The sequence below is a fragment of the Vigna umbellata genome, chromosome 6 (genome assembly GCF_029865625.1).
Source record: "Vigna umbellata cultivar VRB3 chromosome 6, Vumbellata_1.0, whole genome shotgun sequence".
NCBI lineage: Eukaryota > Viridiplantae > Streptophyta > Magnoliopsida > Fabales > Fabaceae > Vigna > Vigna umbellata.
This window is the reverse complement of record NC_142170.1, coordinates 7,452,822-7,466,424: the sequence shown is the minus strand read 5'-3', so window position 1 is coordinate 7,466,424 and position 13,603 is coordinate 7,452,822. Positions and strand designations below refer to the sequence as shown.

Here is a 13,603-nt window from a genome sequence, read left to right as displayed (position 1 = left end):
AAACCAAACAGAAGGGCTCCATACCTTAACTTCAATTCTAAAATAGATGTTCGAACTGCCACTGGCTGCATCATAATTAGAGAATAGCAAATATCAAGATCCTGCACATAAAACTTAAAACTATATGATGAACTTGGGTGTAGACCTATTTGTTTCAAACACGTTTTAGAATGACCGGTTTACGAAACATAAATCCTGCGTATGGTTGATGCTTGTAAATTGTAAAGACTGTTCAAAATAATATGCAAGACTAGCCTTATTCTACACGATATCCCAATTCCAGTGTAGGCATTTACAAGATGAAACAGGCCATGAAAACCACTGCCATAGATGAAGCATCTAGTTCGAGCAGCATCCAATTTTCTTCAAAACTGAGGAATCGTCTTTCACGTTTATAGTCTGTCCTTTAGACGGGACAGTGGAGGAACTGGCGTTGTCGCCAGCCTCAACTGCTCTCTTGCTCACTATGCGGTAAATCTGAGAAAGAACCTCAGTAAAAGCATTTTCAACATTGGTTGCTTCTAAAGCAGAAGTCTCCATGAAGTACAGAGATTCCCTCTCTGCAAAAGATTTCCCATCTTCTGTTGGAACAGCAACAAGGTGTCGAAGATCTGACTTATTTCCAATAAGCATGACCACAATGTTGGGGTCTGTGTGATCTCTCAACTCTTTCAACCATCTTGCAGCATTCTCAAATGTGGCACGGCGTGTGACATCATAGACAAGTAAGGCACCAACAGCTCCTCTGTAGTAAGCACTAGTAATGGCACGGTACCTAATATAGCAGCACAAAAGTCAAATAAGTGGATTCAATGACTGCCACAGCGACAGAGAAATCTTTACTAACTACATTGCAACACAAATTTAGGTGTAGTTCAGCTTCTCGTAGACATGTTATCAGAAACTTCCATTGTACTTGCAATGATCAGCATTAGAGAAAAAGCGAGGATGCTTTTTATAAGACAACTTCAGCGCAGCATCTTAAGAAGTAGTGGTACTGTTCTTTCCAATCAAATTGGAGTCTTACAATATTAATCTGCTCACTTACGTACTAATGAATACTGATGTCTTTAAGTTCATTTCAATTTTTAAGTGATAAATAACTGATTTTAGGGGAGCAGGAGTTCATGTGAACTAAGAAATAGGAACCTCCCGTTTGACGGGAGTCAAATCAACTAGAGCAGCCCCATCATACATAACTCTACTTTCCATATATCTACTTAGGATGCAACTCGCTAAATATATTAATTATGCAACCAAGAATGAACTGTCACAGACAAGAACTTATTCATAAGCTTGAATGTGAAACTTATTTGAGTAAGCTGAAAGAATAAAAGGATCTTATCTAATAGGCTGTTCCATGAAGGAATTAAAAAGAAATTTAACGACACTGCTTAAGGACTTAAAAGGAAAAAGGCTTTTGTTGAGATGCGTTGACATGGCCTCCCTTAAAATTTTTTAATCCGTTGCTATATGACTTTCAATAAAAACTTTGTCCTATTAATTATTTAATAAGCGACCCGGGCCCTGCTTAGCAATAATATTTTATTTTAAAAAAAAAACTATAGAAAGGTCAAAAGCCACTTTTATATGCCCAAATAATATCTTCCAAATGTCCCTTAGTGTACTATAAATTATAATTATATAGAGATATTTTTAGGATAACAAACAGAACGTGTCAAACAAGTAATCAGCTGCACCCTACTATCCTAGTCATATAAAAAGTTAATCAAGACCTAGGTATTGAGGATAAGTTCACCAAGGGCACATAGATTGGAAAGGAAGAGGATTGAAAGATGCGTATGTATATTCAGAGCCAAATTGAACTGCCGTCCAACTAAGGGAATTTGAAGTAAAAATGACATATATTCCTAGGACAAAAGTTCAGGTTCTAGATGTTTGAATATATATAACAATAAATTAAGAGAAAAATTCAAAAGGCTGTGAAAACAATAAGATAATAGCAACTTCATGTTATGCTATATAATTTGTTTACTATATTACTTCCTATTTAATTAAGGAACTTAATCCTCAAAAAAATATGTTAGAAGCTCCTTATGGGTCACTCTAAATAATACAAAGAGTAATACCTCACAGAAGTGACACTGTACATTGTAAATTGTACAACATGCTACTCACTATCAGGATATAGTGTCTTCGGTAAAACAAATAAGTTAGCCAGTAACTTATTTGACTAACTTATAGGCTAGTTTGACCAAACAAAAGTTTTTACTATGGTACATTAAAGTAGCTTATTTTAGAAAATTATAATTTGTTAGTTACAAGCTACTTCAACTAATTTCTAGCTCTGAAACATGTGTAATTTCCTTCCATTAGTATCCTTATATTTTAATATATATTTTTATTATCCTTAGATTTTTTTACCTATTATTACCTATTCTTAATTTTATAGAGACAAAAAATAACTTTTTCGTCCCTCCCGTATTCACACTCTCTACATTTCTCTACTTGGTTGATCAATTTCACTTTTAAGATATTAAATATTTATTTTAAGGCTTAATACCCTCTTTGGTCCCCAGATATGGTGAGTTGTGTCAATTAAGTTCCTTCTTTTAAAAAAGTGTTAATTGTATCTTCATTTAGTAAAATTTGCCTCAATCAAGTCCCTTCCGTTAAATACTTACAAACGGTGTTAAATTTTTTTTCTCTCTCTTCTATTTTTCTGTGCAAAGCTGATTGTCAGTACTTTTTTCTGTGCACATCTGAATAAAGTGATACAATTACTTTTTCTTTATCATTTAGCATCTAAATATTCTCATTAGTAAAAAAATTACTTTTTCTTCATCATTTTCCTTATTCTCACTTCTCCCACTCTCAATCTCTCTGCAAGTTATGATAATTTATTCCGGCGACAGCTCCTCCTTGGACCCCATGTTTTCCAGCACCAGTCTACAGTCACTCCTCTCTCTCAACCCTTCCCTTTTCGCAGATGGCTTCCCCACCTTGGCTTCCCTAACCGACGACCCAACCCTAAGCCCGCAAACCGCAGAGCCTCCAAAAATCCTTGTCCCTAAAATCGAACCCTCTCAACCTTTCAAATTCTTCCCCAATACCATCCCACCCCCTTTCTCCGCCTCCCACAGTTCCACTCCCCAGAGCAGCCCCAGCCGAAACGACAGTGTTTGGAGTACCTGGTGATCCCACAGAGCAACCTGGCTCGGCAACCTGTTAGTGGTGGCTCGCGATGTTTGCTTGAGGATTAAGAATAAGATATGTCCCACAACAACCCATTTTAGAAATATGAAACAGAGTGGTGGTGGCAGGTTGTTTGGTTCCAACAAAGACAGGAACATGAGAAGTTACTAGTGAAAGAGTAGAGTGGCAAAAGAGAAAGAGAAAGTGGAAGGATTGCTCCATTAGATATGTTGCAATATTGTAGTGAGAAGTAGCAGTAGTTGAAGAGGGAGAGAACGAGAGAAGAAACAGAAAATGATGAAATGAAGAGCGAAGATTTGCAGAGGTCAATGGAAAGACATTTATTGAAAATTAATGATAAGTTTAATTTATAATAATTTTTATATATGTTTATTAAGTAAAAAGTTAATGATAATATAATTATTTTTGAGAGTTCTCTCCTCTGTATGTTTTTTAAATAAATTTATAATTCTCTGTAGTTATTTTAATTATATATTAACGTGTTAATTTTTTATTTAATAAGTTTATGCATGTAAAATTATTAAAAATTGAATCTGTTTAGTTATATTAATAATTAATAGAATTAAAATTACAATCTTAAAAGTGTAAATGATGAAGAAAAAGTAACTTTTTTACTAATGAGAATATTCAGATGCTAAATGATAAAGAAAAAGTAATTGTATCACTTTATTCAGATGTGCACAGAAAAAAGTACTCACAATCTTTGCACAGAAAAATAGAAGAGAGAGAAAAAAAATTTAACACCGTTTGTAAGTATTTAACGGAAGGGACTTGATTGAGGCAAATTTTACCAAATGGAGATACAATTGACACTTTTTTAAAAGAAGGAACTTAATTGACACAACTCACCATATCTGGGGACCAAAGAGGGTATTAAACCTTATTTTAATTATTGGACAATTGAAAAAATATATTTATCATTACAAATTGAAGTAACTAATGTCTCGTTACATAATCCTATGAAAAATTAGACACAATAAAAATTATGAAAGAGAAACTTGATGTAACAGTAATTTAAATTGAGAAATAAAATATTTAAATTTACAAAAAAATAAAAATAAAATTTGATTAGTACTCATTAGATTAACTAGCTTATAAATAAAATGACTTGTCCAAAAAATAATCATATACAACTCTTTGAAAAATAAATAGAAGCACTAAATTTTTTAATAAAAAATTGAATTATTTTTAAAAATCTAAAATTATAATTGCATAATACTACATTTTGATCTAGAAAACACAAAATTTTATTCATATAATAAGACTTACTTTATGCCATTTAACATTTACCAACTAGCTTATCACCTAGTCGTACCAAACACTTTAAGTCAAGCAGTAAGCATTAACAAATACTTTTAGTTAAATAAGAAAAAGAAAAATAAATAAATTTAAACTTGTGTGAACCACTTCACCTAATTGTACGTCTAGTTCTTTTCTTTGTCCAGTTTATCTAGTTATTTTCTAGACGGTTTTGCACTAGACACCTAACCCGCTCACCAATTTTAAGCTGAAGCAATCAGTCTGGTCTATTTTCTTAACCAAAACTTGAGGAAATGTTCCCATGAAAGACCACCATTGAGTGGCCGTGGAATAAAGCCAGAAACTGTCAGAAGCTCTTTCCCCTCTCATCATCACCCCTTCATTTAACCAAGAACAGAAACCCTTTCCCCCCTCCCACCCTCATCATTTGTGCACTGCAAAATCTGAAACCTTAGCCTCATCATCCCCAATTAAGTTCAGCTCTCTCTGGAAACATTTTTGCAGCACACATTATGTCTGGCCAGTTTAGTGGCACACATCTTTCGCTACCCAGTTTCCAGCATACTCAAAACTGTACTGGCCAGGCCATCACCATTTCAGCCTTGCTGTTTAAGACATAGTGTTTAGCCATCAAATGCTGACAGTTGATCACTAATATGAATATCTTTAATTTTAGATTTTTATGATTATTTTTAGTACGAATGTAAGTGCAGCATAAATTTTGCAGTGTATTTTAAGAAATAGCAGTCATCCCGCTATCCTGCAATATTATTTTGAGGTCACTCACTCACTCCACACCACCTTTTGGGGTTAAGAACTTCGATAGAAATACATACACACACGCACACACTCTCAAGTATAAACAAAAAACTGAAATATACAAATCAATATAGGAGGTGAGCAACGAAAAATTAAACATTTTATGATGTAATCAAGCAGTTTACATGATCAATTGGAAAATAACCTGTTACCACAACCAATCTAATGTCCTTTTTATCAATTGAAGCATTATCAGCACTCCAAACATACACTGCACAAGTGATCTTATACTAAAAAAGGAACAAAAAATAAAAAATAAAAATTCCTAATCAACAAGGACTATAAGAAACAATCTTCTCTTTCCTAGCAATATCACCAAATAACATTTCAAAAAAAAAAAAAACTGCCCACTAAAGTATCTCCTCAAACCCACAAATCAATCGATGTTAGGACGCGCTTTTGCATGTTTTTCAAACCACTAAACAATGATTCACGATGTCCATGCATTATGGTCATACTGACAAAAAAGTATCCCTAATTCCAATTCCATAAACAAACTCAAATGGCAAAAATCCACAAACGCACCACCAGAGCAACAAAACTCCAATTCTTCACCACAACGTCATCGAAATTAATCGACTAAATCAAGCAACCAAAACAGTGAATCAAAGCGGTATCCACCATCAAAATCCGAATAATTGAAAACACAAATAGGAAATAACAGCAGCAGCAAAGAAAGCAGTTCCAATGAAAATGACAGATCGAAGTTTGTAGAAAGAGCAATTGAATGGAAAAGAAAAGAGACCTTTCCTGGCCAGCGGTGTCCCAAATCTGAGCCTTGATGACCTTGGAATCGATATTCAAACTCTTGGTGGCGAACTCAACTCCTATGGTAGACTTGGACTCCAAATTGAACTCGTTCCGCGTGAAGCGCGAGAGAAGGTTGGACTTCCCGACGCCGGAATCGCCGATCAGAACCAGCTTGAAAAGATAATCGTACTCGTCATCGGCCTTGTACCCCGCCATCGATGGATCCTACCAGAACCTTCTCCAACTCACTCTCTTCTTAGCTTTCAACTGATCGATTACGATGTTACAGAAAAAGACAGAGAGAGAGAGAGAGAAAGAGCAAAGAAGCGAGGGAATTTTCGATTTGCGGAATTGGAATTTTGAATTTTCTTGCTGAAAGAGAAAAGGTATTGAAACTTAGGTTCTCCAAACAAGGTTGCCCTGAAGTGTGGGGATCGTGTTCTGCCAAACCCTTTTTTTCCTTTCCTTTTCTTTTCTTATGTCTTCTCTTCTATTTCCTTTCTTTCTTTATTTTTCTCTTCCGATCCCCTCGTTCTACTTTTACCCGTTTTTTTACTTCCTACCATCACCTTCGTCATATTCGTCTCACTGATTATATGAATAAATTATTATTAATTTTTATCATTTTTTTCTAATATATGAATATTTAATATTCCTTAATCTATCTTTAGACTAACTAGAAATATTTATTTCCAAAATTATTAAAGTAATTTTTTGCTTTAAATAAATTTTAAAAAAATAAAATAATATTCCATGTAAAGATGACAAAAATACTAAAATTTGTAAGCATTTATAAAAGAAAAATTTTAATATTAATATTTTTGTGAGTAATAAATATTTTAATATTAGTTTATAAATGAGTTGAGTGTGATATCTTACTATTTTACTTCTAATTATTCATTATTTATAAAAAATTAAAAATATATTTTTTATCTATATTTAATTAAGTTAAATTTAACTAAAACTAAAATTAATTTAAATTTTATTAAGTTAATTCTATTTAAAATTAAAATTTTTATTTATATTAAATTAAATTTATATTATATTTTTATTGTTTTGTAATTTTATTTTAAAAAATTATAAATATTTTTTAAATATCTACATATATTTGTGAATATTCACAAATACTTATAGATTTTAAAATAACTATTTATAAATAATTATTTAACGAATAATATAATAGATAATATATATGATAGATAATAGGTGAACTTTTTATTACGGATAAGATAATAAATAAACACGGTATTTACCAACCCATTATTAATCTAATATATAAATTAAATAAGTGACTCATCATACTAGTTGAATTCTTCTAAAAGGTGGTTGGATATAGTACGCATTTTTTAAATTACAATTTCAATACTTTGGAATTTTAAATATATTTATTGATATATTTTACTTCTACTAATTGGTAGATAGTAATTTTGTGGTAATGTTATTGCATGAAAGTGAGCTACGCTACCAGTCAAACACTCTTTTTTTATGGTTACAACCATACGCTTTTAATAAGCATTTAAATTGTTTAGACAAACCACTTTTATTGTTTTCATTTACGTCATTGCTGAATGAAAAAAAATAAAAGAAATAGTAGACATATAAAAAAAAGTTATTTAAGAAAAATAAAGTGAAGAAATTAGTAATATTAATAATACTGTATATATATCGAGCCATTGTTTTTATTAAATAATTTTTAATAACTCATCACAGTTGGTGAATTTGATTAGTTGGTGTAGAAATGAGTTATGAAAACTAGTACAACTTCACATGCTGATGTACCATTTTTCAAGCTCTTTCTCTTTTCTTCATATTGGAAGTACTTATCATATACTTTGTGTTTGATACATTTTATTTTTGTATTGAATTATCATTACTCATAATTATATTACTAAACCATGAAATTTCAATTTTGATTATAAAATATAAAATATACATAAAAAAGTTAAAAGAGTTGCATGCTTATACTCACATTTATTTTTATTTGGTGGATCGAGATATTATTTAGTTGAGAATCAAGCTTTACTTCGAACAAAAAAAAGCAATGAAAAGGCCATCTCATTGGCCACAACAATCTAACCCATTTCTTTAATAAAATAAAAATACATGAAAAATAAAAAAATGATAATTTAATTCCTTATTCGATTTATTGTTCATTAATTCAATTTGGATTTTTGTATTATCACTGCATATATATTAAACATCAAGCTATATTAACGTTAAAGTTATTCTATTCAACCCGTTATTACTACACTCATAAAAATCATTAAATTATTTAATAAAAACGGAAATTAGACGCATAACATATAAACTAAAATTGTGGAAACTATTTTCCGTTTCGATATGAAAACTAAATTGCATGTGATTTTACCGTTTTACTTAACAAAAATACGAAAATTAGTAGGTGATGAATAAAGTAAAAGGGAAGTGCGAATAGCATGGAGCACGACCAAAATATAAGGACTACAGAATAGTTCGACCCAATCACATACAGAAAACCATTGGATAATTTCTTCTTCCGCCTCTATCATTTTAACTTGCACCTTCATAAATTTTAAAATTCCAAATTTATCCTATAATTCAGATTTTTCAATTTTGGTTTCAAATTAAATAATTCAGAGATGTTTTAGGTAATATAATCTGGTAAGGTAAACATCAATATTTTTTATTTCAGAATTTATAATCTGAAATACAAATTTATTTTTGGATTATACAAAATACAGTCTTCAATATAAATTTGTGTTTTAATTATAGATTTTGAAATATAAATTATATTGCATTGGGTCCAGAATGAGTTGGGAAGGTAAATTGGAAAGCTACGTAATTGGTTGCATGCAAAAGTGGATGGTTTCGAAGAGAGAGAAAGGAAGAACCATTTTCTTCATTTATTTATTTTACGGCACAGAGGCTATGAAACATTTAGAGGCGAGATTGTGTCGTTTTGGGCCAAAATGTCTTTGGGTGATGTTTTAAACCCTAGCCACTTAATAAGTATAGTATAAGAGGACATGTAAACCCTAGGAGGGGCACACAATTACCCTAGAAAAAGGGAGAGGCCATCGGAGGCAGGAGGAAGAGGAGAAATTAGAAAACCAAGCGTAGGCGTGTGGAGGGAGTTATTGGGGTTGCAACGTGAAGCAAGGGAGAAAGGTTGGACTTCAACCAAGGTAAGGGGAGGAAACCGAAAATCTACTATATGTTTGTGTTGTTGGGATGTATTTCGTAGGAAAGGGTATTTTTTAGGAAGTTTTGTTTCTATATCATGTTCACATATCAGATGAGAACTAGACTATGCTTTTCATGACGTTACTGGAGGTATTCCTATTGCTTGGTGTATTTCGTTTTGACCCAGTAAGAGTAAGGTTTGGGTGTCTCTCTCAGTTAGTTGAAACGGTGATTCTGGGCATCTAGTAGGGACTTTGTTCCTGGTCAATATGTGTGCAAGGGAAGAATAGTAGGTGTGATGCGTGAAAGTTGTAAGTGTTGATTTTGAGTGATAAAAATAGAATACGTCGTGGGTTATTGAAGAAGAATAAAGAAGTGTGATGCAGGGGTAGTTTAGGGATGTGCGTAAATGATATATATATGAATCATGTTCCAGACCAAGGTAAAGCAAGAAAGCTTCAATGATATTCAGAATAGGTGTATCTTGATTGAGAGAAGGATTGAACTTTAAGAAAAATAGTTTGATGAACTCCAAAGAGCACTAGAGACCAAACATTGAAGTATATTAGCCAAGCTTGATTTTAGATTATATCGAATCAAACCAAACGTAAAAAAAAAGTAATTTACAATAAGTATTACAAAGTAAAAGTGCAAATTTAATAATTTAAGTGATGAAAGTACTTAATGATTAGTGCTATACAAATATATTCTCGTTTAAGTTTTTTATATTTTCCCTTATGCATGGCATTGCAAGCATTCAGTTTCCCCAACTTGATAATAATCTCACTAAAATTCATCTTTTCACTAAACTTGTTCAAACATGCGTTCAAACATGCAATTTGAAGATGTTCATGAACAATACATTTAAGAACCGATTTGTGAAAATAGTTGCAAAACAGAAACAGGAAACTAACCAAATATTACGAGTGCATGTACAAGTAAAAGCATGGTCATGCTAATAAATGCACTAAATATTCAAAAGAGCTTTTAGCTAACTGAAATTGTTTAATGAGAACCAAGGACAAAATTTTGGTTTCTCTAGATTTTATTCAATTAAAAACAGAGCTTTGAGTGACAACAGAAAAGTAATTTTCTCCCTGCATAGCAGCCTAAAACTACAGAGTCCTCTCCCAATCCACGTTTTCAAGGAAAACAAACAATTTGTGAATGCACTAGAACAAGTTCACCGACCAACTTAAGCAGACAGGTCAATTTGACCGATCAATAGCAACATGCAAAATTAAATTCCTAATGCATTAAACCTACAATTAACCAAACGAATCTAACACATACTGCATGATATGAGAAAACAAATAGCAATTGCACTATTTTCATCCAACAGAAGTGCATCAACATCTTAAAACATTGCATGAAAGTAAGCACTTAGGTGATTAATTGAGTTAACCTAAGCACACAGGTCAAATATTCAAGCAAAATTGAGTACGAAATTGGAAGTGCTACTGCAAGAATATTAAAGTTCATTCTAAGGTGAATGAACGAACTAAAGCAAGAAAGATATGAGTGGATAATGCAATTTTAATCATTTTAATTTTGCTATTTAAGGTAAAATAACTCATTCACAAAAAAAAAATCCTTACATTTGTTTCTGTTCACTATGGAGATAAGACTTTTCACAGTATTCTGCAGCAGAATATAGTTGAGGCCTTAGGTTCTTAAGTTCCTAAAATGATCACATATGAAGATTATATCAGTATTTATGCATGTTAAAACAATAACCACAACAACTGAAGAGAAATTAATCAAGCATTCCACTAGAAGATCCTCGGCTATGTTAATCTAAAAAAGAGATAAGTATTCGCTAGACCTTAACTTAATTAACCGCATAAAGTGGTAACATTCAGATCTACAACTAACCACCTTTAGTTCAAGCCATTGACTTGACTCGATATTGTGTTCACCAATTCATTTTCCCTTCTAAGACTCCCAAGTAGGCATTGAAAGATATATCCCTTGACCATTTGATCCAACCAACACACTTTCACTAACCATGTCATGTGAGTGAGTGATCGAGTTATAGTGTTCATTCCAAATTGACCTGAAAATGGGTACAAGAAATTTCTACCCAAAAAACAAGACATACTATGACCTTAAAACTTGTAATACTTCCTTTTATGTATTCACACCTTCTCTTTCTCACACTCACTCACAACTTCTAAAGGAATGTACAGGATATAGAGAACTTCTCATTATTCTCTAAAAAATAAAACAGAGAAACCTATATATAATTCCAACCAAATTGTTACCAAAATTAACTACCCAACATAATTGCTCTTTCTATTTTGTTCTTAAACAGCTATCACAAAACTCAAACACAAACCTGCCACAATCATATCTTATTTAGGAACGTAATTTCCTAATCTAAATCAAACAAATTTAACTTAGAACTATGTAAATAAAGGTCAAATCAACAAAAACATAAAAAACCCTTTGAGAGAAGTATAAGAATGATCCAATTACAAGGGAAATGAACCCATACAAGGTACTTATCCGCAGATGGAACCTTCTTATTGCAAAAACATGAACGTAAGAACACATGAATCAATTTTGAAATCCTAACTCTAAAACGCAAAACTTACCTCGAAAGCAAAAGGGTCGACGATGCCAGCCTCTGCAGACCACGACCCCTACGAACTTAACAAGGCCACTTCACCCAAACGCCGTCGTCAAGCCAACCTCGATGACCCACCACCACTACCGCATACGCTAACTAGTACGACCCACTACCCTATTGAAAACACCACGAACCATATCTACGCAAACCACAAAACACCAGCCACCAACGAACACAGCTTGGCGTCAACAACACGAGAACGCCTTAGGGCGACCAACAAACAGAGCTTCGCGTCAACTTCTAATCTTTGGCTTAGGGCAAGCGCGGAGCAGTGCTGCGCTGGGAAGAGAGGAAATTCTCAAATTTTGGTAATTTGGGCACGAAACCCAAAATGTTTAGTTAAAAGCATCGTGGAGATTTCCGAGAGCCAAAAGTCCTCAGTAAATTATTTCACTAATTCATTACCGAAGGCTATAAGGCTGTCCGTAAATGCCCGTCGGTAATTAGTGCGTTTCCTGTAGTGAATTGTATATTGCAATGATATTGGAGTTATGCATTAAAAAGTTTTTGTAAACATGTAACATTCCAAAATCAGGAATGTTATATCAATTATATAATTCACAACTTTAAACATTAATATTATTTCAGAATGTACAATAAATACACATTTGTAATTTGGATTAATCCAAAATAGAATCCACATTACAAATTTTTATTCTGATTATATATTCTGGAATACAATTTGTATTTTAGACGATATATTTTAAAATACAAAATAAAAAATATATTTTAATTATACAATCCATAGTACAATTTGTAATACAAGTTTGTATTTTAGTTTACATTTTGACAGACAAAATAAAAAATGTATTTAAAATTATATTTTGAAATAAAAATAAAAATATTATATGTATTTGTCAAAAAAGGACAACATTAGAAAGAATTTGCTGGTTCTTACAGAATTCATGAGAGGACTTATACTACCGTAAACTATTCCAGATTTTTTCTTAATCACAATTTATTATTAAAAAAAATATTTTTTAAAAAATAATAAAATGAATAAATGATTAAAAAGATGATAAATCAATGTAACATTAAATCAATAATTTTAAAATTTGTACCAGTAAAAAAATAATAAAACATCATAGCCATGAATACGATTTGAAAATTAGTATTTTTGTTATTATTATTTCAAAAAAGTAAGATAATAAAAGAAAATTGTCATTAGGGTTATTTTGAACTGTTAATACATGTAATTTATTTGAAATAAGCTAAAAACAAACTTGCCAAAAATAGATGAAATAACTGTATTAAAATTCTATAGATTAAATGTTTACCAATAACTTGGGTAATTGATTCACCGGATTGTGATATCCGACATTGATTTAAATATGGCGAGGGTATATAATTGGTCGAATTGTAGTTAAGCAAATGTCCTGATTTTGTTTTTATAGGTATTCCATGTAGAAATTTGGTTTTGTATGATTTGTGGTGAGTTTCAATTCGTGTTAGTTTTTTTGGTCTAAGATTTTGAAAATTGATTAGTGTTAAATTTTTTTGTTAATAGATTTTGAAATTTGATTATTTATGAATTTTTTATTCACAAAAATTTGAAATTTAGTTGTGTGAATTTTTTTATTGGATTTTAAAATTTAATTGTAATTTTTTTTTCAACCAATTTCAAAATTTATATGAATTTTTTTTATTCATCAGAATTTTAAATTCTGTTATGTGTGAATAATTTTTTTCATCAGATTTAAAATTAAGTTAAATGTTGAATTTTTTTATTATCAAATTTTAAAATTTAATTAAGTGATTTTTTTATTTACACAATTTTAAAATTTGATTAAGTGTTAATATTTT

The 13,603-nt window shown here is 31.4% G+C and overlaps 1 protein-coding gene across 1 annotated transcript; it reads right to left on the bottom strand.

Annotated features, from left to right (window-relative positions):
- LOC124820767 (ras-related protein Rab11D) lies at positions 1-6,505 on the bottom strand. The gene is made up of 2 exons (XM_047292529.2): positions 6,002-6,505; positions 1-775 (listed from the first exon to the last, which is right to left on the bottom strand). The coding sequence occupies exons 1-2, from the start codon at positions 6,220-6,222 to the stop codon at positions 340-342; spliced, it is 657 nt and encodes a 218-aa protein (XP_047148485.1). The 5' UTR covers positions 6,223-6,505; the 3' UTR covers positions 1-339.
- Between the last annotated feature and the right edge of the window lie 7,098 nt (positions 6,506-13,603).